This window comes from Rhinoderma darwinii, chromosome 1 (assembly GCF_050947455.1).
Source record: "Rhinoderma darwinii isolate aRhiDar2 chromosome 1, aRhiDar2.hap1, whole genome shotgun sequence".
In the NCBI taxonomy this organism is placed as follows: Eukaryota; Metazoa; Chordata; class Amphibia; order Anura; family Rhinodermatidae; genus Rhinoderma; species Rhinoderma darwinii.
This window is the reverse complement of record NC_134687.1, coordinates 292,438,270-292,464,439: the sequence shown is the minus strand read 5'-3', so window position 1 is coordinate 292,464,439 and position 26,170 is coordinate 292,438,270. Positions and strand designations below refer to the sequence as shown.

At 44.6% G+C, this 26,170-nt stretch overlaps 1 protein-coding gene across 7 annotated transcripts in view; it reads right to left on the bottom strand.

The window, feature by feature from the left end:
- Window positions 1-5,279, bottom strand: part of EPS15L1 (epidermal growth factor receptor pathway substrate 15 like 1) — a 239,977-nt gene extending 234,698 nt beyond the window's left edge. For all 7 annotated transcript variants that reach the window (XR_012847578.1, XR_012847579.1, XM_075825344.1 and 4 more), the window contains exon 1: window positions 5,204-5,279. Coding sequence is in view for 5 of the 7 variants with exons in the window: in XM_075825344.1 (XP_075681459.1) it covers window positions 5,204-5,230 (27 nt within the window). In the remaining 2 variants the exon portion in view is untranslated. The remainder of the gene's footprint in view (window positions 1-5,203) is intronic.
- Between the last annotated feature and the right edge of the window lie 20,891 nt (window positions 5,280-26,170).

Below are 26,170 nucleotides of genomic sequence, written 5' to 3'. Positions count from 1 at the left end.
ACATTTTTTAAATGGCTAGAATAGCATTGCATACTGGGTGGACAACAACAAACTAAGGACTCAAACACACTTCAGTGATATTCTTCAGTGTGCTATAAAAATTTTTCATGGATAGCACACTGACCCATTCATTTCTGTGGGGCCATGCACACATCCATTTTTTATCCGTTCCGCAAATTATAGAAGAGGTCCTATTCTTGTCCGTTTTTGCGGATCAGTCTCGACCATTCTATTCATTGGTCCGTTAAAACTACAGACTGCCGTCAACACCCTACTATTGGCCCAACGCTGTTGTGCTGCTCCCTAGCCTCAGTGAGGACATCCTTACTCCCATTACACTCCCCAATGTATCCCATTTTGGGGAATCCCTCATTTCCACTGGTTTGAATGATTCAGTCTTTCATTCCTGGTTTGCTTCGGGGAAGTTCAGAGCAGCTCAATTTCTGAAAGACTCTGAATGGCTCTCTATTTCTGACATGTCTCAGATGTCTCCACACCATTTGGGATTCCTCTCCCCCTACCTTGTCCCTCTGGGTTTCAAGGGTCAACGACCTTATGCACATGGAGGATGTGAACTCCATCATTCACGACTCGCACACCAAGTTTAGTCAAACATGGACTCCTTGGATTGCTTTTCAGGGTTCTGACTCCTATAAAGATATTATACGTGAGCTGAGTACTGCGCGGCAGCGAGTAGCACTCTTTGCTTTGAGGGAGGTCATGGTGGGACACCCCACTCCTAATCTGCTCTTCACCCTCCTCTGCTACTTTTTTTTTTCTTTTGTAACTTTCTCTTCGTTCTCTGCACTCTTATGCGGAGGGGCCTGGAGTCATGTAGTCTACTCCCCTGCGTGGGAATATTGGTTTTCACAGCAGTTCTGTATATGTACGCTGCATTTATACTTTCTGTACTCTTATATAATTCTGTACCCTAAATGTTTTGCAAAATGGAACTTTTCATTCCTGAAAATAAAGAATTTCAAAAAAATGTAAAAAAACAAAAAAAAATACAGACTGCACACCGAAGCTATCAGTGTTTTGCAGACCCGTGATTTGCGGCCGTACAAACAGCCACAGATGTGTGCTTGAGGCCTCAGGCCAGGTTCCCACGGGTCGGGTACGCTGCGTAAAAATCACGCAGCGTGTCCAGCCTGGAACCCGCAGTACATTCCTTGCGAAAAATCAGATTTTTTCGGACAGATTTTCCGCTGAAGAAAGCCGCTCATACTTACCCCCTCGGTCTCCTCTGCATCTACATATTTGTGACTGACTAAAACCCGACACACAACAAGCAAGACTAGTCTCTTGCCTCCCTAAGGGTCCATTCAGACGTTGAGGTGCGGTTAAAACCACATTAGTTTTTACAGCGATTTGATGCATTTTTCGATGCGTTTGAGTGCACCAAACCGCAGGAAAAATGCATACGTTTTTTCGCTGCAATTTTACACACCTCAACGTCTGAATGGACCCAAAATGGATAAGCCTACAATATAATGTCGATAGGTAACAACACCCATTAGACTAAACTCGTGGTTATCTAATATGCATGAGAGCCTCCCAACTCTCCCCAATGGCAGATGTTAGGGGAAAAGATGGATCGGGCATGTTGGATTTTAACATACCGGATCCTATATTCACCCGGGAAATAAGACACTGCCAGTGGCATTTACCAATTTCCCCAATGGAATAAAGATGCATGCTCGACCTAGCATGCATGTTTTAAGGTGGCGTCGGGAGAAATCGCTGTCGGCAAAATGAGCATTCTGTGTATTGACTGTCCCCTAGGGCTGGGCAATCAAAAATTAATCTAAATTCAGCGCAATTAATCGACGTGATCTTGCGAATTTCGGTTTTATCAATTATTTTTTCCAGCTTTAAACTGTATCTGCATCTTCAGGACGCAGATATAGTTGAATCCAATGGTAGAGCAGGGGACCCGCTCTGCCATTCACTATGTATCGCTGGACGTGAGGCAGTGATATCATCGCGCCTGTCTGCGCCGTGCTGCAAAGACCAGAGGGATCTCCACTCGTCGTTGGAACGGGGTTAGGGGAGTATTTTATTATTTTTATCAGGCACTATTGGGGCAGCTGTGGGGATATTATACAGCGTGGGGGCATTATACTGTGTGGGGGGGAGGAAGAGTGTCAGGGGGTCTAGGGTTGGCACGATACCAGAATATTGGACTTCAATACCGATACTGCATGTAGTATTGCGATTGTCGATACCAAAACGATACTTTGCCAACAATAATAAAACAAAAAATAAGTTCTTCCATTTTCTGATGTGAGGCGCGAGGTGTGATGAATTTTAAATGTGCCTCATATTAATAGTAATTAACCTGATCATGTTTCTCAGTCATAATGGACAACATTGGGATAATGTGTAAGGTACATGATGGGGTTAATTACTATTACTGTGAGGCACATGGAGGTTAAATTCATCACACCTCGTGCCTTACATTAATAAGTGAAAGAAGTTTTTTGTTGTTTTTTTATAGCGTACACATTAAAATGATGCAAAAAATTTGCTGTGCAGGTTATTACAGCCGCGCCAATACAGAATGTGTATATTTTATGTATTGAGATTTATTTTAACGTTTATTGAAAAGAAATGCGTATGTGTATTTATTTTATTTATTATTTTATTTTATTTTTTTTAAACTTAAATGTACTGGCATATATCTATATTACAGTACATTAGCCTGTGTACTGATAGTAAACAGGCAGTTGTTAGGACATATCTCAGTATGCCCTGACAACAGGAAATATGAAAATATAGGAGGATTCCTCCAGCTCACAAGTACGTATGTCCAGATTTGGACTGCGCACGGATCCACGTGGCGGCACACGGTACAAACACAGCAGAAATTGAAGAATTTGGTCCAGCGCGGTTTCGTTAAAAGTACATTGTGCCATGACTAAGGACAGGATCTGTCGGAAACGCGTAGGCTTACTGCTGAGACAACCACCCTTACTGCTAGTGGATTTTACTTTTGTCTGAAATAAAGTTGGAATATTACTTCCTTTTAAAGAAACAGCGCTGGATCAAATTCTTCAGTTTCAACAGGAAATATGGTCAGACAGCCCTGGGGTCCTTCAATGGACCCTGGGCTGTCTGCCCATATACGGTATGTCCCTTGATCACATCACAGGCATTCCCTGTGACGCCATCCAAGGGGCATCCCCCCCTTCTCATTCACCGCTTGAATGGGGAGGTCAGCTTTGATCGCAGCATTCAGGGGAATAACAGCAGAGACGAGAGAAACCTGCGGCTGTGTAATACAGCCATTGCCCCACTCCTGACAAGTAGTGCGCGCGGTCAGCATGAGGATGCGGCCGGCGCTGCAATAATGAGCGCAGGCACAGAACATGGGGGTGTTACGCAGTGCGCCCGCCATGTCCTGTCACCAGTGTCGACACTCAGTTGGTCACATCACATCATGCTGACCGCGCGCACAATTGTCCGGACTCCGGAGCGAGGCAAGAGGCTGTATCACACAGACGCAGCCCCGCTCTCATACATTCATGTGTTACAACGCTAAGCACAGTTTAGTATCGAACTACATGAAAAAAAAAATTGTATCAAACCATTTGAGGGTGCACGCATCAAAACAGTATCGAAGTTTCGATGCATCGTGCATCCCTAAGCGGGGTCCATTATATACAGAGGGGTATGGCCTAAATCGTTCAATAACCGTCATCTAGGTTACATGTTCAATTAATCATGATTTTGATTTAGGTCAATCGCCCAGCCCTACTGTCCCCGGAAGTCTGCCCTCAGGGGGAAATAAGGTTTTAGCATGCTAGATCCTTCGCTCCTCGGAGAGAAGTGGCCTCAGAGGTAGTGAACTTGCCTGCTCAGCCAAAGAACGAATGTTTATGGCGGTCTTGTGAAAGGCAGGGGTCAGCCAAACAAGTGTTCAGGTCACAGCTATGTTCTCTGTATGGTCAACATGAGGCAAGGGCTAGCAAGACTTGTGCTGCACTACAGCAAGCATATTAATGACGCGACTTTTTAATTAACCCTATATTTTTCTTCCTGATGTTTTCTTTGTAGCACCTGGTGTGTATATGTGGCAAGAATAGGGGTTTTTAAAAAAATAATAAAAAAATAAGGTGATTGTCAAGAGCAGACCCTTGCCCTGGCCCTTGTCTATTTAATATGGGAACAAAATGTAACAGGTTCTCTTTAAATATTAAGACGTGATTTTAACATGCCAAGATGAGACTGGATCTACAGTACTAGGAGACATTCAGCACAGTGAACAATCCCTTTAACACACTGATCACAGTCATGGGATGCCATTCATTCCTTTGCTGATCAGTAGAAATAATGCGATCAGTCACTTCAATTACAATGGTAACAACTCAATATCACCACTTGAAAAACGATGCCTACAATCCATTAACACACAGATCACTGGAAGATACACATAGGATAAATCAATAGTCATACCCTATATATATGATTGCAAATTAGTGGTAAAGTTCAAAAGGGTTCCCCAAACTTGTGTGAGAACAGAAAACTTAGTGAACATCCCAACATGGGGTACAGTATATGGATACAGGAGACAGTATTCCAAAAATGTAGATCATAGCACTAGACAATCTTACAGCCCAAGGAGAAAGTACAAGTAGCACGCCCAGTGACAACCCAATTATTATGGGGGCAGGGATTTTGGACTCTGCTCATCCTTACAAAACTGATAACAGGGAACAATAGCTGAACAGCTCATTGTAAATGACAGACAGGATGGCAGAGTTTGAGGATGTAAAGGCTGGTCCTACACTATATGATGGTTAACACCAGTGTCACCATCCGACAACGTCACCACCTAGTGACCTTTTGTATCACAGAACACTTGTGTTTCCAGGACCCCTGGGTGGGGATGCCACAGGCATGGACCATAGAACAGGGTAGGAGTACCACTTCCTGACTAGAAGCAGTTATTTTAGGAATATGAATACATGACACGACGAGCAGTAGTGGGGCAAAAGAAGGTGTAGTGGGTGATACTTGGTGACTATCCCCTCCCCAGGCCTCAGCCTTATCGTTCAGAGAAACTAAATACAAAGGTGATATAGTAAGAGCGCAGCCTTTCTCCACTAGCCCGCCTGTGAGGTGGGAGCGTTTACCCGCACAGTCCGCCAACCTCGGAGGTCTCCCAACCCCGCGCTGTCACTCTGCAGACCGGGCTTACCTGTGTGAGGGAGATGTGCGCCGCCATCTTTGCAGCCACTCACGGGTGCGCGCGAAGCGTCAGTCAGAGATCGTGGACGCGCACATGAGGCGGGGCGGGGGCGGAAACACGCAAATTAACGCCATACCCGGGTCGTCGAGAAAGAGGCGGGGAGAGGGCTGGAAAGGTAGGAAATAGTCATGCGAGGAAGGCTGAGTGAGGGGTACAAATGGCTGTGAGGTAAAAAAAAAATCACAGAGCTGTTTAAAAAAGCGACACTGTCATTACATTTGTTTTAACAATTGTAATTGGGTTTATAGCGCCGCTTCTTGCATGCATAGATTTGTTAACCCCTTGGAGACACGGACAATTTAAGTTTTTTTCATTTTACTTTTTTCCCTCCCAGCGGTTCCAAGAGCAGTATTTTTTCTTTCTTGTTTTTTTGAGCGGGACGAGTTGTCGTTTTTAATGGTACAATTTATTTAAGGACACGGCCAATTTTGGCCTTGAGGACATATCAATTTTTTTAGATTTCCCTCTTTGCATCCCGACGCTCATCACTCTTTTATTTTTTGTACGACGTAGTTGTATGAGACTTTGTTTTTTGCGGAACGAGTTGTACTTTATGTAGGTACCTTCTATAAATTTTTATTTTGGCAAAAATTCAGAAAAAAGCAGTTCAGCAGCAGTTTTAATATTTTTTTTTTTACACCATACACCGATCATAAATAATGTTATACATTTGTTGTACAGGTTGTTACGGTCGTGGCGATACCAAATATGTCTATATTATTTCATGTTTTGGGACTTATTTTAAAAAGTTTATTATAAAAAAAGTGTGTCTGTATTTTTTTAACTTTTTATTTATTTATCATTAATTGTTTTTACATTCATTTAACTTTATTTTTTTTTAATCCCATAAAGGGATTTATCATTTTGATTTTGATTTTGTAACTGCAATGTACTGGCATATATCTATATGCCAGTACATTAGCCTGTGTACTGATTGTACACAGGCAGTTGTTAGGGCATACTGAGGTATGCCCTAACAGGAAATAAGTTCAGACAGCCCTGGGGTCCTTCAATGGACCCTGGGCTGTCTGGCCATACGAGTTATGAGCTTTGATCGCGTCACAGTTATCTTCTGTGACGCGATCAAAGTGCAGTCCCCTCTCCTTGAACGCCACGATAAACTTTCATCGCGGCATTCAAATGGTTAACGGCGGAGAAAAGATGTTTCTCTCCTCTCCGCTGTCAGAGCGGGGCCGTGGCTGTGTATTACAGCCTTTGCCCCGCTCTCGATCACGCGCACAGACGGCTATCACACAGGACGAGAATGCTCGTCCTAATGCGCGAAGTACCCGCCGCTCAGGACAAGCATTCTCTTCCTGTGTCGGCAACCAGTTAAAGTCCCATGTAATGTACTGAGAAACTGTTCTTTAAAGGTATGTTCACACGTAGCAAAAATACTGAGTATTTTCCAAACGTATTTCATTGCAGAAAATCCACAGCGTAAGGCCTCATGCACACGAACGTATTTTTTTCCTCCCGTAAATACTGGCGTAAATACGGGTCCTTTGTCACACGTATTCTACCCGTATTTACGGACCAGTTTTCTCTGCACTAATCGGCAGCCCCTTCTCTCTATCAGTAATGCATAGAGAGAAGGGGCAGCCCTTTCAGGCAGAGTTTCCGCAGCGATTGAAAGTAAAAGAAGTTCATACGTACCGTTGTCTTGGTGACGCGTCCCTCTTTTGACATCCAGTCCGACCTCCCTGGATGACGCGGCAGTCTATGTGAGCACTGCAGCCTGTGATTGGCTGCAGCGGTCACATGGAATGAAACGTCATCCCAGGAGGCCGGACTGGAGGAAGAAGCAGGGAGTTCTGGGTAAGTTAACTCTTAATACTATTAACTCCACCGGTAGTACTGTTCCGGGTGCTGAAAGAGTTACTGCCGATCAGTTAATTCTTTCAGCACCCTGGACAGTGACTATCCCCTGACGTCGCCTAGCAACGCTCCCGTAATTACGGGTGCACACACGTAGCCACCCGTAACTACGGGAGCCCCATAGACTTCTATGGGCCTGCCCGTGCCGCAATTACGGCCTGAAAAAGGACATGTTCCATATTTTTCAACGGCCCAGGCACCTTCCCGTAAGCAAACGGGAAGATACCCATGGCCAATAGAAGTCTATGGGCCCGTAATAATGGGCCTTAATTACGGGCGTTTTTACGTTCGTGTGCATGGGGCCTAATACAGTAGCAGCAGAGTGGATGAGATTTAAACAAGTCTCATACTAGTCGATGGAGTGAGGGCTTTCTTTTTGCGGGGCGAGCTGTAGTATTTAAAGAGGCTCTGTCACCAGATTTTGCAACCCCTATCTGCTATTGCAGCAGATAGGCGCTGCAATGTAGATTACAGTAACGTTTTTATTTTTAAAAAACGAGCATTTTTGGCCAAGTTATGACCATTTTCGTATTTATGCAAATGAGGCTTGCAAAAGTCCAAGTGGGTGTGTTTAAAAGTAAAAGTCCAAGTGGGCGTGTATTATGTGCGTACATCGGGGCGTTTTTAATACTTTTACTAGCTGGGCGCTCTGAAGAGAAGCATCATCCACTTCTCTTCAGAACGCCCAGCTTCTGACAGTGCAGATCTGTGACGTCACTCACAGGTCCTGCATCGTGTCGGCACCAGAGGCTACAGTTGATTCTGCAGCAGCATCAGCGTTTGCAGGTAAGTCGATCATACCTGCAAACGCTGATGCTGCTGCAGAATCAACTGTAGCCGATGTGGCCGACACGATGCAGGACCTGTGAGTGACGTCACAGATCTGCACTGTCAGAAGCTGGGCGTTCTGAAGAGAAGTGGATGATGCTTCTCTTCAGAGCGCCCAGCTAGTAAAAGTATTAAAAACGCCCGATGTACGCACATAATACACGCCCACTTGGACTTTTACTTTTAAACACACCCACTTGGACTTTTGCAAGCCTCATTTGCATAACTACAAAAATGGTCATAACTTGGCCAAAAATGCTCGTTTTTAAAAAATAAAAACGTTACTGTAATCTACATTGCAGCGCCGATCTGCTGCAATAGCAGATAGGGGTTGCAAAATCTGGTGACAGAGCCTCTTTAATGGTACCATTTTGCGGTATATGCCACTTTTTATTCCATTCTTTTTTTAACCAATAAACCGCAATGCCTGCAATTGTAAAAAAAAAAAATTCTTAGGCAGTCACCTGGCGGGTTAACTAATGTGATGTTTTACTAGTTTAGACTTTTGCGGATACGGCTAAACAAATTATGTTTACTTTTTAAATACCTTTTTTATTTTTTATTTTTAATCCCCCTAGGGGGATTTACCATGTTTTATCTGTGCCCTACTATACTGGTGGCAGATCTGGAGGCTTCAATAGGCCTCTGGCTGCCATGACAACCGATTTTGTTGGGGGAACAGAGGAGCCCCCTCCCTTTGTCTAAGGCCTCATTTACACGAGCGTGTGCGTTTTGCGCACGCAAAAAAATGCAGCGTTTTGCGTGCGCAAAAGGCACTTGACAGCTCCATGTGTCATCAGTGTATGATGCGCAGCTGCGTGATTTTCGCGCAGCCGCCATCATAGAGATGAGGCTAGTCGACGTCAGTCACTGTCCAGGGTGCTGAAAGAGTTAACTGATCGGCAGTAACTCTTTCAGCACCCTCGACAGTGAATTCTGATCACAATATACAGCAACCTGTGAATAAAAAAAAGACGTTCATACTTACCAAGAACTTCCTGCTTCCTCCAGTCCGGTCTCCCGGCCGTTGCCTTGGTGACGCGTCCCTCTCTTGACATCCGGCCCCACCTCCCTGGATGACGCGGCAGTCCATGTGACCGCTGCAGCCTGTGATTGGCTGCAGCTGTCACTTGGACTGAATTGTCATCCCGGGAGGTCAGACTGGAGGAAGAAGCCGGGAGTTATCGGTAAGTCAGAACTTCTTTTTTTTTTTTTACACGTTCATGTATATTGTGATCGGAAGTCACTGTCCAGGGTGCTGAAACAGTTTAACTCTTTCAGCACCCTGGACAGTGACTGTCTCCTGACGTCGCGTACCGGAAATTTTTTTGCCGGGTTCGGTCAAAACGAGTTCGGCCGAACCCGTTGAAGTTCGGTTCGCTCATCTCTAAATTCTGACACTCCGTTTGGATGTTTGTAAACAGAAAAGCATGTGGTGCTTTTCTGTTTACATTCAGTTTGACAGCTCTTGCGCGAATCACGCAGTTCGCACGGAAGTGCTTCCGTGCGGCATGCATGGTTTTCACGCACCCATTGACTTCAATGGATGCGTGATGCGCGAAAAACGCACGATTATAGAACATGTAGTGAGTTTTACGCAACGCGCTGCGCAAAATTCACGCATTGTCTGCACTGCCCCATAGAGTAATATAGGTGCGTAAGACACGCGTGAAAAGCACGCGCGTCGCACACGCGTATATTACGCTCGTGTAAATGAGGCCTAACAGTCACTTTTGGGGTTAAACGGCCAGAATAGGAGTTATCTACGATTCCGGCCATTGCAGACAGGTGTTAGCTGTTTGAAACAGCTGGCAGACCGCAGTGTTTAGTGCTGGTATATATGTCGTTTATAGTGGAATAAACAGATATTCCACATAAGGTAATGCCCAATAATTTTCCTTTTCCTTATAGACCGGGAAAGAATAGGGTATATGTGTAGTTTATAGTGGAATTAACACTTATTCCTGCTGCGACCAGGGCGGATGCGCTATGTACTTTGGCGCAGCATATCCGCACTGTGTGAATATACCCTTAAAGGGGTTGGCCACCATCGGCATACAATTTCAAAACTGCCCCAGACAAGAAAGAAAACCCTAATGAGTGGTTATGAGGGCAAATAAAGTAAATAATATGTGATTTATGTAGCCTCTCCACCTTACTATGCTCCAGTAGCAGCGCTCTATCTTCAGGCTGGTGTGGGCGGGACATGTTAAAAATGAAAGTAAAAATCCCAGCATGCATCATTCCCAGCAGAGCAGGGCACATCCTTCTCTGCCTGTCATCTTGTGACACCTCAGTCATCGGCTGCAAAGCACCTCAGCTACAGCTGTATAATAAATCCCCTCGCTGTACACCCCAAGTGTATAATAGAAATTGTACGATTCCCCCATTCCCATCTCTGAATAAAGATTTATTATATCTCCCCAAAACTGTGATCTCTATCTCTCTACACACGTGTATATACAGAGAGATAATAGATAGATATGCATCTCTCTCATCAGTGTCTCTGGTAGCATCTGTGATCGCTAGATATATATATATATATATATATATATATATATATACACACACAGATAGGTATGTATCTATCTCTCAGTAGCGTCTCTGCAGGCATCTCACGTAATTCTGAAATACGTGCATTTTTCCCCTAACCTCTAATTAAAAAAATTATATATATATATATATATATATATATATATATATGCCTTTTGGGGGGTTTTGAGGGAGATGCCTCCTTTTTGAGCGTTCCGTCAATCATCAATTTAAAATGCAATTACACATTTTTTTCAAAAAAGAAAGTAACATTGGAGCTACACTTGGCCACTTTGGGACAATACTTCAAGAATCAGCGTATACCGAGAGGCATGAGGGCTCAATTAAGGCCTAATATGTTCTCACACGATGGGACTTTCATCTGAGATATGAACAAATCTCCAACAAATATTCGTTGGACATTATTTTACTCAATCTGGAATTCCTGCAAAAGGATTTATCATCAATCAACATCAAATTATTGGAGGTAGAGAACACACTAAAGGCGACATTGCCTATTGAGGAGTTCACAAAATTTATGGAAAAACAAGATATATCTTGTCAAATTTAAAGCAGAATCTGAAGACCTGAAAAGAAACAAATGGCATCGTGATCTTGAGGATTACTCGACAGGTAAAGTCTACATCTGGTCAAACAATCAGGATAATTACAATGTTATATACAAACAAAAAAGATCTAAGGAATCACAGAAACATCAAATGGAGTCTGTTTTTTTTAGAACCAATGGTGAACGACAACGTAGGAATAAGCCAACCAGAAGAGGTGGGCGGAGAAGGAACAGAAGTAGGAAGAACAAGACTTGCCAAACCGAACAGGGGTCAGAACCAGAAATTAATGTTATCCAAAAAGAAAGAAATAATGAAATAGTGGTAAATCTTACTGCCTCAATCCCATTGAATTACAAGTGTTAAGTAAGGGCTTAAGTTTTTGCCCAAGTCAGAAAATGAATTGGTTCCAACTAGAGATGGATATTTTGAATTTTATCCGTAGTTTAAACTTGAAGGTGTGGTTTAATTTGCATAATGATATACCTGTGGTTATTCCTGCCGTTACACCGGAATTATGCCTTAAAAAATCTAATTTGTCTTGTGGTAGTAATTTTTATCCACCTGTTACTTCACACACTATAGATGCCTTTTTGGAGTTAATTAAGAAGGATATTGATATAATTGATATATTGAAATTGAGACAACAGATTGAAACATCCCAATATGACCAACAATGAGATGACATCTTTGAGGACATTAACCCATAACCACGACCTCACCATTAAGTTGGCTGACAAGGGTGGTGCGGTCGTGGTTATGGATACCTCGGAATACATTAAAGAGGCTCTGTCACCAGATTTTGCAGCCCCTATCTGTTATTGCAGCAGATAGGGGCTGCAATGTAGATAAGAGTAACGTTTTTATTTTTAAAAAACGAGCATTTTTGGCCAAGTTATGACCATTTTCGTATTTATGCAAATGAGGCTTGCAAAAGTACAACTGGGCATGTTGAAAAGTAAAAGTACAACTGGGCGTGTATTATGTGCGTACATCGGGGCGTGTTTACTACTATTACTAGCTGGGCGTTGTGTATAGAAGTGTCATCCACTTCTCTTCACAACGCCCAGCTTCTGGCAGTGCAGCACTGTGACGTCACTCACAGGTCCTGCATCGTGTCGGCACCAGAGGCTACACTTGATTCTGCAGCAGCATCAGCATTTGCAGGTAAGTAGCTACATCGACTTACCTGCAAACGCCGATGCTGCTGCAGAATCATCTGTAGCCTCTGGTGCCGACACGATGCAGGACCTGTGAGTGACGTCACAGTGCTGCACTGCCAGAAGCTGGGCGTTGTGAAGAGAAGTGGATGACACTTCTATACACAACGCCCAGCTAGTAATAGTAGTAAACACGCCCCGATGTACGCACATAATACACGCCCAGTTGTACTTTTACTTTTAAACACACCCACTTGGACTTTTGCAAGCCTCATTTGCATAAATACGAAAATGGTCATAACTTGGCCAAAAATGCTCGTTTTTTAAAAATAAAAACGTTACTGTAATCTACATTGCAGCGCCGATCTGCTGCAATAGCAGATAGGGGTTGCAAAATCTGGTGACAGAGCCTCTTTAAGGAGGCATATAGACAGCTTAATGATGGGTCACATATGAGGTTCTTTCACATGATCCCAGATGTGACATAGAAAAAATGATATCTACACTATTGAAAGATAACAATCATTGATAACAAATTAAGAGACTTTTTGACAGTCCAATTTCCTGTTACTCCACTATTGTATTTATTACCGAAAATACACACGTCTTATATTGTGTCGGGCAGGGATTCTATATTGAGCAAGATTTCTGGATAAACTGTTCAGACAGTTTGCAATTGAGGAAAAGTCGTACATACAGGATACCTCGGATTTCTTGAGGAAGATAGAGGAAATAGATTTACCGGAAAGAGCCATTTTTCCTCATTTGATATAGTGAGCCTGTATACCTCAATTAATCACGGTAGGGGCATTGATGCGGTTAAATACGCTCTTTCTAAATCTAGTTTTTCCACCAACTGTATGAAATTTATTATTGAATTACTGACACTTATACTTACCAACAACTAATTCAGGTTTCTAGATGTGTTTTATATGCAAAAAGTTGGTACGGCCATGGGTTCGAATGTCGCACCTACTTATGCGAACATTTTTATGGACTCTATTGAGGAGATGTCAGTCTATGTATCCCACCACTTCAGCATGGTGCTGAGGTGGTGGCGATACATCGATGGCGTCTTTCTCATTTGGCTAGGTACAGAAGTCCAACTTTTAGATTTTCATAAATTTCTTAATGAGATAGATCCTGACATTAAATTTACTTTGGTGTTCTCAAATGAGTCCATTCAATTTTTGGATAAATTATAGACTCCCTACCGTTTAGTCAGATGTTGCGTGTTAGAAGGATTGATGATGATGAGGAAGAAAAAGTTGATCCCACTTTGAAGACCATGATTGACAATTTTGGAAAAAGAGAATATCCGCAACGAGTCATTGAGAAAACCTGTGCCCGTGCAAACTTTTGTATGTTGGGGAAACAATGTGTGATTATGAAGACACGCCTCAATAATCCCAGGTACACTATTCGGAAAGAAAGAAAAGATCTACCGGTGTCCAAACACTTTTTTGAAAAGGGACACGGGGAACGTGACCTACGTTTTATGATCATTGATCATATACCGGTATTAAAACGTGGGGGTGATAAGCTCACTGCTCTAAAGAAACGTGAATTAGAGTGGATTTCAAACTTGGTACATTGAGACCTAACGGTCTTAGGCCTCATGCACACGACCGTAGCCGTGTGCACGGCCCTGATTTTCGGGTCGGCCGGCTGCGGACTATCAGCCGCAGGCCGCCCGCAAATCGCGGGACATAGCCGCCGCCATTGTTTTCAATGAGCCCGGACCGCAGAACAGGGCCGTAATAAGACATGCCTGTTCTTTCTGCGGTCCGGGCTCCCGGGCCGTGCAAGCACCGCAAAAACTACGGACGTGTGCATGGCCCCATAGAAAAGAATGGGGCCGCAATTCTCCCGTGCATTTTCGGGGGAATTGCGGCCGCAAAAACACGTTCGTGTGCATGGGGCCTTACTGTTGACTTTCAGGTGTCTAGACTTATGTCTAGATAATTGTAACTAATAACTAATTTTAGTAATATCTCGCTTGTATGGGGAGTCTTGCTCTCATTCCTCAACTTCTTTTCTGTCAATGTCTGAATAAGTATAATGGCGATATGATGAAAGTCATTTTTAGTAATTGTTTTAATTTTTTCCTTTCTATCTAGAATTGAAATATCGAATGGGGACGAGCCACACACCAGCTGTGAACAACAGACATTCAACAAAAAACGTTTTTGCATATTATATATATCTATTGATATTTTTTTCCTCTTCCGTCTAACAATGATCAACAGACAGTATAAATTGCCTAAATCATTATACAACATGCGAGTTTCATGCTTAATAAAGGGATTTGCCTGTCTCTATAAAGTCAATCTTAAAACTCCTATTGTTTCTCGACTCCAATGCACACTTGACCGTTATGTCTACAATAGAGAACCACCACACGAAGGTGGGGGTGGTAGACCACACTAGACATGGAGCTTGTCTAATATACTACATTATAGATGTGGGTGTTTAGACAATGACCCTGTCTTTAAAATGTAAATAGTTCTTGGAGTCAATACGGTTTTTTGTTTTAGGGTATGTTCACACGGCCAAATTTCAGACGTATACGAGGCGTATTATGCCTCGTTTTACGTCTGAAAATACGGCTCCAATACGTCGGCAAACATCTGCCCATTCATTTGAATGGGTTTGCCGACGTACTGTGCAGACGACCTGTTATTTACGCATCGTCGTTTGACAGCTGTCAAACGACGACGCGTAAAAATACAGCCTCGTCAAAAGAAGTGCAGGACACTTCTTTGGACGTTTTTGGAGCTGTTTTCTCATAGACTCCAATGAAAACAGCTCCAAAAACGGACGTAAAAAACGCTGCGAAAAATGCGAGTTGGTTAAAAAAACGTCTGAAAAGCAGGGTCTGTTTTCCCTTGAAACCAGCTCTGGATTTTCAGACGTTTTTGTTGACTACGTGTGAACATACCCTTAGGATGCATGTGTTTGTCATTATTCTCGCAAGATTAACAATGTGTATGCAACACACGTTGTTTGAGCACTGTCAAATGCAGAGACTTCGTAACTTTAGCAACGGGACTAGCTTGTTCCCGATAGGCCATTGTAGATTGTTACCATGGCAACGCGGGACGCCGTCTGTTGATTGGATGGCGGTCCCTGCTTGCATAATGTTTTGTTACGCATGCGCTGTTGACTGTTGCAGACGCTGGAAGATCGTAGACTCTAATTCAAACATTACTTGCATATATTTGTCTTTGGTTCGGCGATTGGATAGTGGCTCAGAACTCCTCCCCTTCATTAATATGTATACTTTTCCGATGTTTTATAATTGATAGAACATATTGCTTTATAATGAATTTTTAATACACATTGGATGGAACATGTTTGTAACACTGTTATACTGTGCTGTGCACTTTTTCTATATTGTATTAGCCAAATGTTGGCCTGATTTGTACGATTTGACATTTATCACTGCTGATTATGCATTGTTTGCACATGGGTATAAAAACCCTGCTTTGCACATGTCACTTTAGCTTGAAAAAGGTTCTGTGAGAGGACTGAAACGTAGCTTGTCTTTGAAACATGGAATAATAAACCACATCTTTGTTTGACATCAACTTTTGTAGTTGCTGCGTTCATTTCTACATATATACAGTATATATACTATATATCTCACTATATATATATATATATATATATATATAGATAAATGTGAGATATACATACTATACATATATATCTCACATTTATACTTATTCGGTGTGTATATCTCTCATATATGTCGTTTTTATATATATATTGTATTTATATGTACAGTTTTCTTTTATCATATACATATGTACAGTATATATATCTCACATATATATATGATATAAATATATAATCTGTACAGTATGTATATATCATATATATGTACACTATATCTAACAAATATAGATAAATATGTGAGATATATACATACTGTACATATGTGTATATGCTTCTATGTGTAACGGCGTCTAGGGCTATATGGCAACTATGGCTACGTCATCTGTTGCACAGCCAAAGGTAGCAGTGTCGAGTTGCTTGCACTGCTACTAATGAAAGCTTATTTGGGTCGGGTTGCGAACCGTACATTGCCGCAACTGGGACACGACTGTCACAAGATATCCAAGCCTGCTGGATTTTTTTTACAACTATACTATGCCAGTTGCTGCTACTTGCAAGTCACAATGCCGCCACATTCGTTTTATTTATTTGTGATGCTGGTAGTCATGCGATGGGTGTTGTGGACAAAGTCACCATGTAGACCTAGCCGTGAATGTGGTCTCACATAAATTCAACAGGTTCGGGTTCCTGTCATGTTGCGTTTGTTGTATATAGTGGCTCTCAATGCAAACACATTCATTATCATAGTTATAATGTAACAGCGCAACATTGGCATAGCTCCCAACTTTTAAGAATCTCAAAGAGGGACAACCTTTTTTCCCTTTTAAACCACACCTCTAATCCCGCTCAATCCCGGCCCATATGCACCCGGTTCAGCCCACACAGTATCGTGCTCCCATAGTGCCTCCCTAATGCCAAATAGCTGCCCCATACAGTATAATGCCCCCAGAGCTGCCACCATATAGTATAATGCCCCCATAGCTGCCAACATACAGTATAATGCCACCTTAGCTGCCCCATACAGTATAATGCCCCCTTAGCTGCCCCTAGTGCCAGTGTCCACGTAGATAGTGCCACAGTGACCATATAGGTAGTGCCACACAGTAACCATGTAGGTAGTGCCACACACAGACCCCTGTAGATAGTGCCAGTCCTCCCCCTTGTATATAGTGCCACACAGCCCCCCTAGTAGATAGAGCCATACAGACCCCTAGTATAGTGCCACACAACCCCCCCTTGTATGTAGTGCCACACAGCTCCTTGTGTATAGTGGTACACAGCACCCCCTTGTATTTAGTGCTACACAGTCCCCCCTTGTATATAGTGCCACGAAGTTCCCCTCCCTTGGATATAGTGCCACAGCGCCCAATTCTTGTATATAGTGCCACACAGCAATCCCCCCTGTATATTGCCAGTCTCCTCCCCAATAAAAATAAATATCGTACTTACCTTGCCCTGTTCCCGCGATGGACGGAGCACTGACCTGCCTTGCGGGCGGGACACTTCCCAGCGCCTTATAGGCTGCAGGCCTAACGTGGCCTGCAGCGTATAGTATTAATTTGTATCTGCGTCCTTAGGACACAGATAAAAGTGAATGTGGTTGTCGCTAGCGCCGGAGGTAGAGAAGCCACCAGGCATGAGGAGGCACGTGCCGCCCGGCCCATAAATGCAGGGAGTGGCCCTTATTGGATGGGGGCCCTGGGCAAATGCCTAGTTTGCCTTCCCCTAATGCTGGCCCTGCCGCCATCTGCATCACAAGAAAAGCGCCGAATGGTGGGAAAGGGAACCGCTGTCAATTGTATTGAGTCCCATAGTATGTAAGGGCCTCCTGGCCCTGGTCACAGGGGGATTTCCGGGCAACTGGAAACCCCCTTACTGCATGTGCCCCGTGTGTGCGTGTATATATAGATATCGCACAAGATGGTACCTGAGAGAGAGATACATACGTCTATGTATAGCTATGTACATATCAACTTTATATAGCCTAATATCTATATCTAATTATATTTATATATTGTTATCTAACTTTGTGTGTGTGTGTATATACACTACCGTTCAAAAGTTTGGGGTCACCCAGACAATTTTGTGTTTTCCATGAAAATTCATGCTTATATTTATCAAATAAGTTGCAAAATGACTAGAAAATATAGTCAAGACATTGACAAGGTTAGAAATAATGATTTTTATTTGAAATAATAATTTTCTCCTTCAAACTTTGCTTTCGTCAAAGAATGCTCCATTTGCAGCAATTACAGCATTGCCGACCTTTGGCATTCTAGCTGTTAATTTGCTGAGGTAATCGGGAGAAATTTCACCCCACCCCATGCTTCTAGAAGCCCCTCCCACACGTTGGATTGGCTTGATGGGCACTTCTTGCGTACCATACGGGCAAGCTGCTCCCACAACAGCTCTATGGGGTTGAGATCTGGTGACTGCGCTGGCCACTCCATTACAGATAGAATACCAGCTGCCTGCTTCTTCCCCAAATAGTTCTTGCATAATTTGGAGGTGTGCTTTGGGTCATTGTCCTGTTGTAGGATGAAATTGGCACCAATCAAGCGCTGTCCACAGGGTATGGCATGGCGTTGCAAAATGGAGTGATAGCCTTCCTGTAAAGGATCTGCCAGACACAGCTTCTGTGTCAACGCCCATAGGTAATCAGTCTGCACCTGCTTCTATGTCTGTGAGACTGACTCCATCTTCCACCACTCAGGATGGCAGGCTTAGGAGTGGGAGAGCCTATCACAGCCTGGCCAGACGGAGCTAGCTCCCGCCCACTGTCTATTTATACCTGCCTTTCCTGTTCCTCCTTTGCTTGTGATTCTTCTCTGCTGGTTTCCTGGCCCTGCTGCAGCTTCTTGAACTACTGACCCTCTGCTTGTTATTGACCTTGGCTTTACTGACCACTCTTCTGCTCTGCGTTTTGTACCTCGCTCATCTCCTGGTTTGACTCGGCTCGTTTCCTCGCTTGTTGCTCACGGTGTTCCCGTGGGCAACTTCCCCATTTCCCCGGCTACTTTATACCCTTGTTTGTCGTGCACCTATTGAGTGTAGGGACCGTCGCCCAGTTGTACCCCGTCGCCTAGGGCGGGTCGTTGTAAGTAGGCAGGGACTGAGTGGCGGGTAGATTAGGGCTCACCTGTCTGTCTCCCTACCACATCATTACACTTCCTTATTCAAAATCCCTTTTACCTTGTACAAATCTCCCACTTTACCAGCACCAAAGCAACCCTAGACCATCACATTACCTCCACCATGCTTGACGGATGGTGTCAGGCACTCTTCCAGCATCTTTTCAGTTGTTCTGCGTCTCACAAATGTTCTTCTGTGTGATCCAAACACCTCAAACTTCGATTCGTCTGTCCATAACACTTTTTTCCAATCTTCCTCTGTCCAATGTCTTTTGCCCATATTAATCTTTTCCTTTTATTAGCCAGTCTCAGATATGGCTTTTTTTTGCCACTCTGCCCTGAAGGCCAGCATCCCCGGAGTCGCCTCTTCACTGTAGACGTTGACACTGGCGTTTTACGGGTACTATTTAATGAAGCTGCCAGTTGAGGACCTGTGAGGCGTCTATTTCTCAAACTAGAGACTCTAATGTACTTGTCTTGTTGCTCAGTTGTGCAGCGGGGCCTCCCACTTCTCTTTCTACTCTGGTTAGAGCCTGTTTGTGCTGTCCTCGGAAGGGAGTAGTACACACCGTTGTAGGAAATCTTCAGTTTCTTGGCAATTTCTCACATGGAATAGCCTTAATTTCTAAGAACAAGAATAGACTGTCGAGTTTCACATGAAAGCTCTCTTTTTCTAGTCATTTTGAGAGTTTAATCGAACCCACAAATGTAATGCTCCAGATTCTCAACTAGCTCAAAGGAAGGTCAGTTTTATAGCTCCTCTAAACAGCAAAACTGTTTACAGCTGTGCTAACATAATTGCACAAGGGTTTTCAAGTGTTTTCTAATCATCCATTAGCCTTCTAACACAGTTAGCAAACACAATGTACCATTAGAACACTGGAGTGATGCTTGCTGGAAATGGGCCTCTATACACCTATGTAGATATTGCATTAAAAACCAGACGTTTGCAGCTAGAATAGTCATTTAGCACATTAACAATGTATAGAGTGTATTTCTGATTAATTTAATGTTATCTTCATTGAAACAAAACTGTGCTTTTCTTTCAAAAATAAGGAAATTTCTAAGTGATCCTAAACTTTTGAACGGCAGTGTACCTCGGACGTATCAGGCACCGGGAGAGGAATTCGTGGGTGTTGGCCATAGTCCATAAAGAACTGTGTATTCCTTGTGGAATCGCTGGTGTGATTGTTATATGAGAACTCAGCCCACGGGAGCAACTGCACCCAGTCATCATGCTGCCTGGAGATGAAGTGGCATAGGTAGTTCTCCAAGATCTGATTGATCCTCTTGACCTGACCATTGGACTGAGGATGGTAGGCAGAGGAAAAGTCCAACTTCACACCGAGGAGTCCGCAGAGGGCTCTCCAGAACTTCTAGGTGAACTGAACCCCCGATCAGACACAATATGCTGCGGCAAGCCGTGCAAGCGGAAGATGTGTTGGATGAAAAGCTTGGCCAGTTGAGCAGAAGGAAGACCGGTCAGAGGAACGAAGTTGGCCATCTTCAAAAATCGATCCACCACCACCCAGACAGTACTGCATCCAGCAGAGAGAGACAGGTCAGTGATAAAGTCCATAGCTATATGCTGCCAGGGAGCATCGGGCACAGGCAATGGCTGGAGCAGGCAAGCAGGTCTGGAATGAGCGACCTTGTTAGCTGCACACACTGAGCAGGAAGAAACAAAGTCCATAATGTCCTTGGGTAGCGTGGGCCACCAGAAATGACGGGCAATCAGATCTCGGGTCTTACGGGTCCCCGCATGACCTGCCAGTCTAGAGGAGTATCCCCAGCAGAGAATTCTCCTTCTGTCAGCCAGGCGCACAAAAGTCCTCCCGAATATCTCCAACTTGCAGGGAGTTGACAGACCATGCAAGACGGATCAATAATGTTCTGTGGAATTTCCATGGTGTCTTCTGTTTAGAAAGACCTGGACAAGGCATCGGCCCTCACATTTTTGTCAGCCGGGCGATGACGGAGCTCAAACTGGAACCTGGTAAAAAACAGCAACCACTTGGGCTGACGAGGATTCAGCCGTTGGGCCATCTGGAGATAGGTGAGATTCTTGTGGTCCGTAAAAATTAGGATGGGATGAGCTGCGCCCTCTAGTAGATGTCTCCACTCCTCCAGAGCGAATTTGATGGGCAGTAACTCCCGATCCCCAATCGAGTAGTTGCCTTCTGCGGAAGAGAAGATCTTAGAGAAATAGCCACATAGCATTGACTTGCCCTTGGAACCTCTCTGGAACAGGAGTGCACCAGCACCGACAACGAGAACTGTCGAGAAACATCTGGATGATGGAGGATAGAGGCCTGAAGTGCGTCTGCCTTGTTTCACCTGGGTGGATAGCTTACACTGGTCCATCCTCACAGACTACTTAGGAGGATCGGCACCTGAGGACAGCAGAGGTTATTGCAAGGGTGGGACCGTACTAGGAAGGCCTCCCTCCCAACGAGCTTCTTGGAGCCATTCTCGGATCCTCATATCAATCCAGGCGAACAGAAGGATGATGTCATCCAGGGTAGATGGTAGATCTCGAGCGGCAAGTTCATCCTTAATCTTAGGTGACAGTCCCTGCCAGAATGTAGCCACCAGGGCCTCATTGTTCCACAACATTCCGGGCGAAAAGTTGCACCACAGTTTGGTGCGGTTTTTCACCCGAAATTCCATGCGGCCACAAGGGCGGATATGCAGTGTAACTTTATGCAGCGTATCCGCCCCGTGTGAACTCCGCTTTAGAGTTTACATTTTATGGCTCCTTTGGACATTCATCAAGTCAAATGTACAGTGGGGCCCTCATTGCAGGAGGCTCAAATATTTGTCTTTTCAGGGACACACGTGCCCCCTCATGCCCAATGGCGTCGCTAGCACTGGAGGGGGCCCCGGTGCTAACGACATTCACTTGTATCTGCGTCCTCAGGACACAAATACAAATGAATATTATAGGCTGCAAGCCACGTTAGGCTTGCAACCTATAAGGCACTGGGAGGAATCCCTGCGCAGGCCGGCGTAATGACGTCACTGCATCATGCTGGTCTGCATGTCTCCCACCCGGAGGATGTTTAGCACTCCGTCCGTCGCGGGAACGAGGCAAGGTAAGTATAACATTTTTTTATTTTTTGTGGTGGCTGTGTGGCACTATATACAATGGGGGGAATGTCTGTGTAGCACTACATACAAGGGGGGGTTGTGTAGCACTACATACAAGGGAGGTCACACTGTATAGCACTATATACAAGGGAGGGAGGCTGTGTACCACTATATGCAGAGGGGTGTTGTGTAGCACTATATACAGGAGGATGTCTGTGTAGCACCATATACAGGGGGTGATGTCTGTGTAACACTATATACAAGGGGGTTGTGTAGTACTATATACAAGGGGGGGCTGTGTAGCTCTATATACAAGGGGGAAGTCTGTGTAGCACTATATACAAGGGGAGGCTGTCGGGCACTATATACAGGGGGGTGCTGTGTAGCACTATATACAGGGGATGTCTGTGTTACACTATATACTAGGGAGGTTGTGTAGCACTATATACAAGGGGGGACAGGCTGTGTAGCACTATATACAAGGGAGGGGGCTGTGTAGCACTATAAACAAGGGGGGATGACTGTGTAGCACTATATACAAGGGGGATGCTGTGTAGCACTATCCCTGCGCAGGCCGGCGTGATGATGTCACTGCATCATGCTGGTCTGCATGCAGTGGCGGATCCTCATATGGGCGGTTCGGGCGGCCGCCCGGGGCCCAAGGTTCCCAGGGGGCCCATGGCCGCCCAAACCGCACACAGGTTAAAAAAAACTATCCACGGCTGCTGCCGGCCGCATTCTAGCGGTCATCGGTCCCACGTGCTGATGAAGAGGAGGAGGGGGGAATGTGCTGTAGAGAGCAGACTGTCAGAGATTGTGATGGGCAGGTGCGAGTCTCGCTGACAGTCTGCTCCTCTGTGCAGCTGCCTGATAACGGCAAAACTGAAACTAGAAGGTGAAGGACCTGTGGAGACGTCACAGTCACAGGATCAAGGTCCTGGAGGCTGCCAGAGCACAAGCACCGCAGAGGAAGAGGCTCTGGTAAGTGTGTGTGTGTGTGTAGGGAGCATAATATAAGTCTATATAGCGTGTGCTGTGTATATAGCGTGTGCTGTGTATGTAGTCTATATAGTGTGTGCTGTGTTTATAGTGTCTATAATGTAAGTTTATATAGTGTGTGCGTGTAGTGTGTGTGGTTTGAATATATAGTGTGTGGTGTTAGTATGAATTGTATATAGGGTGTTTAATTTCAAATTTTTTGTGTGCGAAATGATTTCCAACCCATAGAGCCCTCTGCAGTAAGTCAAATGCTCAGAACCCCCCCTGCAGTATAATCTCCCCCATAGAGCCCTCAGTAGTTATTATACTGCAAGGGGGGTCAGAGCATTTGATTGACTGTTGAGGGTTCTATAGGGGAATAACTCCCCCCCAGAGCCATAAGGGCGGATTTACACGAATGTCGCACGGACCTATGTTAGTCTATGGGGCAGTGCAGACTGTCAGTGATTTTTGCGCAGCATGAGTCCGCTGCGTAAAACTCACGACATGTCCTATATTTCTGCGTTTTTCTCGCATCACGCATGCCACACGGAGGCACTTCCGTGGGACGCTCGTGATTTGAGCAACAGCAGGCAAACAATGATTGCAAACAGAAAAGCACCACTTGCTTTTCTGTTTACAAACATACAGTGTCATAATGAGAGAAAATCACGCAGCCGCGCACCATATGATCATGACACACGGAGCTGTTAAGTGCCTTTTGCGCATGCAAAACTCCGCGTTTTTTGCGTGCGCAAAACGCACACGCTCGTGTAAATCCGCCCTAAGTGTCAGACGCTTAGACCCTCCCATAGAGCACTCAGCAGTCAGTCAGATGCACTGGGGAGGGGTGTCTGACTGCTTAAAGGGTAACTAACTAAACTTTTTTAAAAAATTACATGTCATAGTGACATGTCAAATGTTCTGATCGATGGGGGTCCGGGCACTGAGACCCCACCAATTGCTGAAACAAAGTGGCAGAAGCGCTCAGGTGAGTGCTGTGCCACTTTGTTTCTGATCGTCTTTCCTCTGATAGCCGAGCAAGCGGTGTATGGGCACAACAGAAAGTCTATGAGTCCGTACACCGCGCCGAGGAAAGACAATCAGAAATTAAGTGGAACAGCACTCACCCGAGCACTCCTGCAGCTTTGTTTTAGAGATCGGTGGTGGTCTCAATGCTGGGACACCCATCGATCAAAACTTCTGACATATAACTCTCACTATGACACGCCAAATGTTTTTTAAAAGTTTAGTTACCCCTTGGGGACTGAATTTATTGGTTTGAGTTAATGTATGGGCCTGGGTATTTTTTTCGTAAACTAGATTTTTATTGAAGACTTTTAACAGTTACATAAGAAAATAAGCAAAAGACACAGCTCTGAGAACATACACAGCATTACTATCAGCATTACACATAGGAAAGGCATTAGTATGTTTACTCATACTTCCACATACAGTATCGGATAAATACACATAACATATGATGTAAGTGCGAAACCCAGGATCATCACATCTTAAAGTTAGACCCATACACACTGCGTAAAGCATGTGACAACTCCCCAGGCATCAGAGGGGAGAATAAAAGAGAAAAGAGAAGAAAGAAAACGAAAAGAGAATGAAGGAAGGGCCGAAGACAAGAGGAAGAAGCCAAGAATTAATGAGTATGAACCACAGGAGAAACCCTGTGTCATACCCCAAGGGGGGGGGGGACAGAAGAAGGGGTTGGACCTAGGAGGAAGAATAGGCTTCTCCCTCCCCAGACGGAAGCCACCATAGTACCAGGCTCCGTATGACAGACCCCAACTATGTGAGGGTTCAGCTCAGCAATTCAGCAAAGTGAGGACCAGATTTGAAGGACAAATCCGACACCTCAGGGTACATCCTATGCAGAATCTGTGGGCAACGGTACCATCTAGCCAGTATCTTAAAATTATTTTCCTGTGCATTGCAGGCTACAGGCATTTTGTGAGACAGAAGTAAAACTCGATCCCAATCTGCTAGAGACATCTTTACTCCAAGTTCTCGCTCCCAGGCGCTAATGTATGCAGGAGGTTGATCCCCACCTGCCTCCAAGAGTAAGGTATATAGCGTAGATATCACCCGAGCCGGAGGCTCTGTTTGAAGCAACACCGACTCAAAGGCAGTATTAGTGACGACACGCATTCCGTCCGGTAGAGCTAAACGCAAAAAGGTAGACAATTGGGCATGCTCCATCCAAGAAAGCGTCCTCCCCAGGCAATTCCCTCAAGTCCGACAAGGAAGGGAGCCGTCCCCCATCTGACATTACCTGACATAGTCTCGTGCCTTCGGAAGAAGACCAACTCAAAAAATGAGGGGTATTGACAGCCGGCGGAAATTCCGGGTTATCAAACAGCGGGCTAAGAAGCCCCGGTATGTGGGAAAGGCCCTTCCTAACCAACAGTCTGTCCCACAAAGTGAGATAATGCTGGGTAAGTATCGGGAAGGTCAAGAGAGCCGGTAGATAATCCGGGAGAATCCACGGCAACGATCTAAGGGAGAGAGCGATTATGGACTTCTCAATCCCCACCCACTGTTTATTGGGGCCATTGTGAAACTAGTCCACTATCCTTGCGAGAACCGCGGCCTGATGATATATTGACAAATCCGGGAGTCCAGCTCCCCCCTTCATCTTTGGACGGGACAATGACCTCAGGTTGAGGCGCGGTCTCAGGGTGCCCCACACAAATTCTCGAAAGGCCTTTTCCAGAGTTCTAAAAAACGCTCCAGGAATCAGTACCGGAATGGCCTGAAACATATACAAAAACCGAGGGAGAATGTCCATTTTGATAGCGTTTATGCGGCCAAACTATGAGAGTTGACCATGAGAGTTGACCTCGATCGTATAAATGTCAGTTTTTAAGAGTAAGTTGAAGTAAAGGTTGATAGTTGAGAGAATAAAGATCCACTAGGTCCCTAGGAATCTGAACCCCTAAATATTTAATAGACCTCGACTGCCATTTAAAGGAAAAGGATGACTTTACAAGATTCAACACCTCAGAAGAGAGAGAAATATTGAGTGCGTCCGTTTTCGTATAGTTTACCTTGAAGTTGCTGACCTGGCCAAATGTCTCGAATTCCCGAATGAGCACCGGTAAAGAAATCACGGGGTTC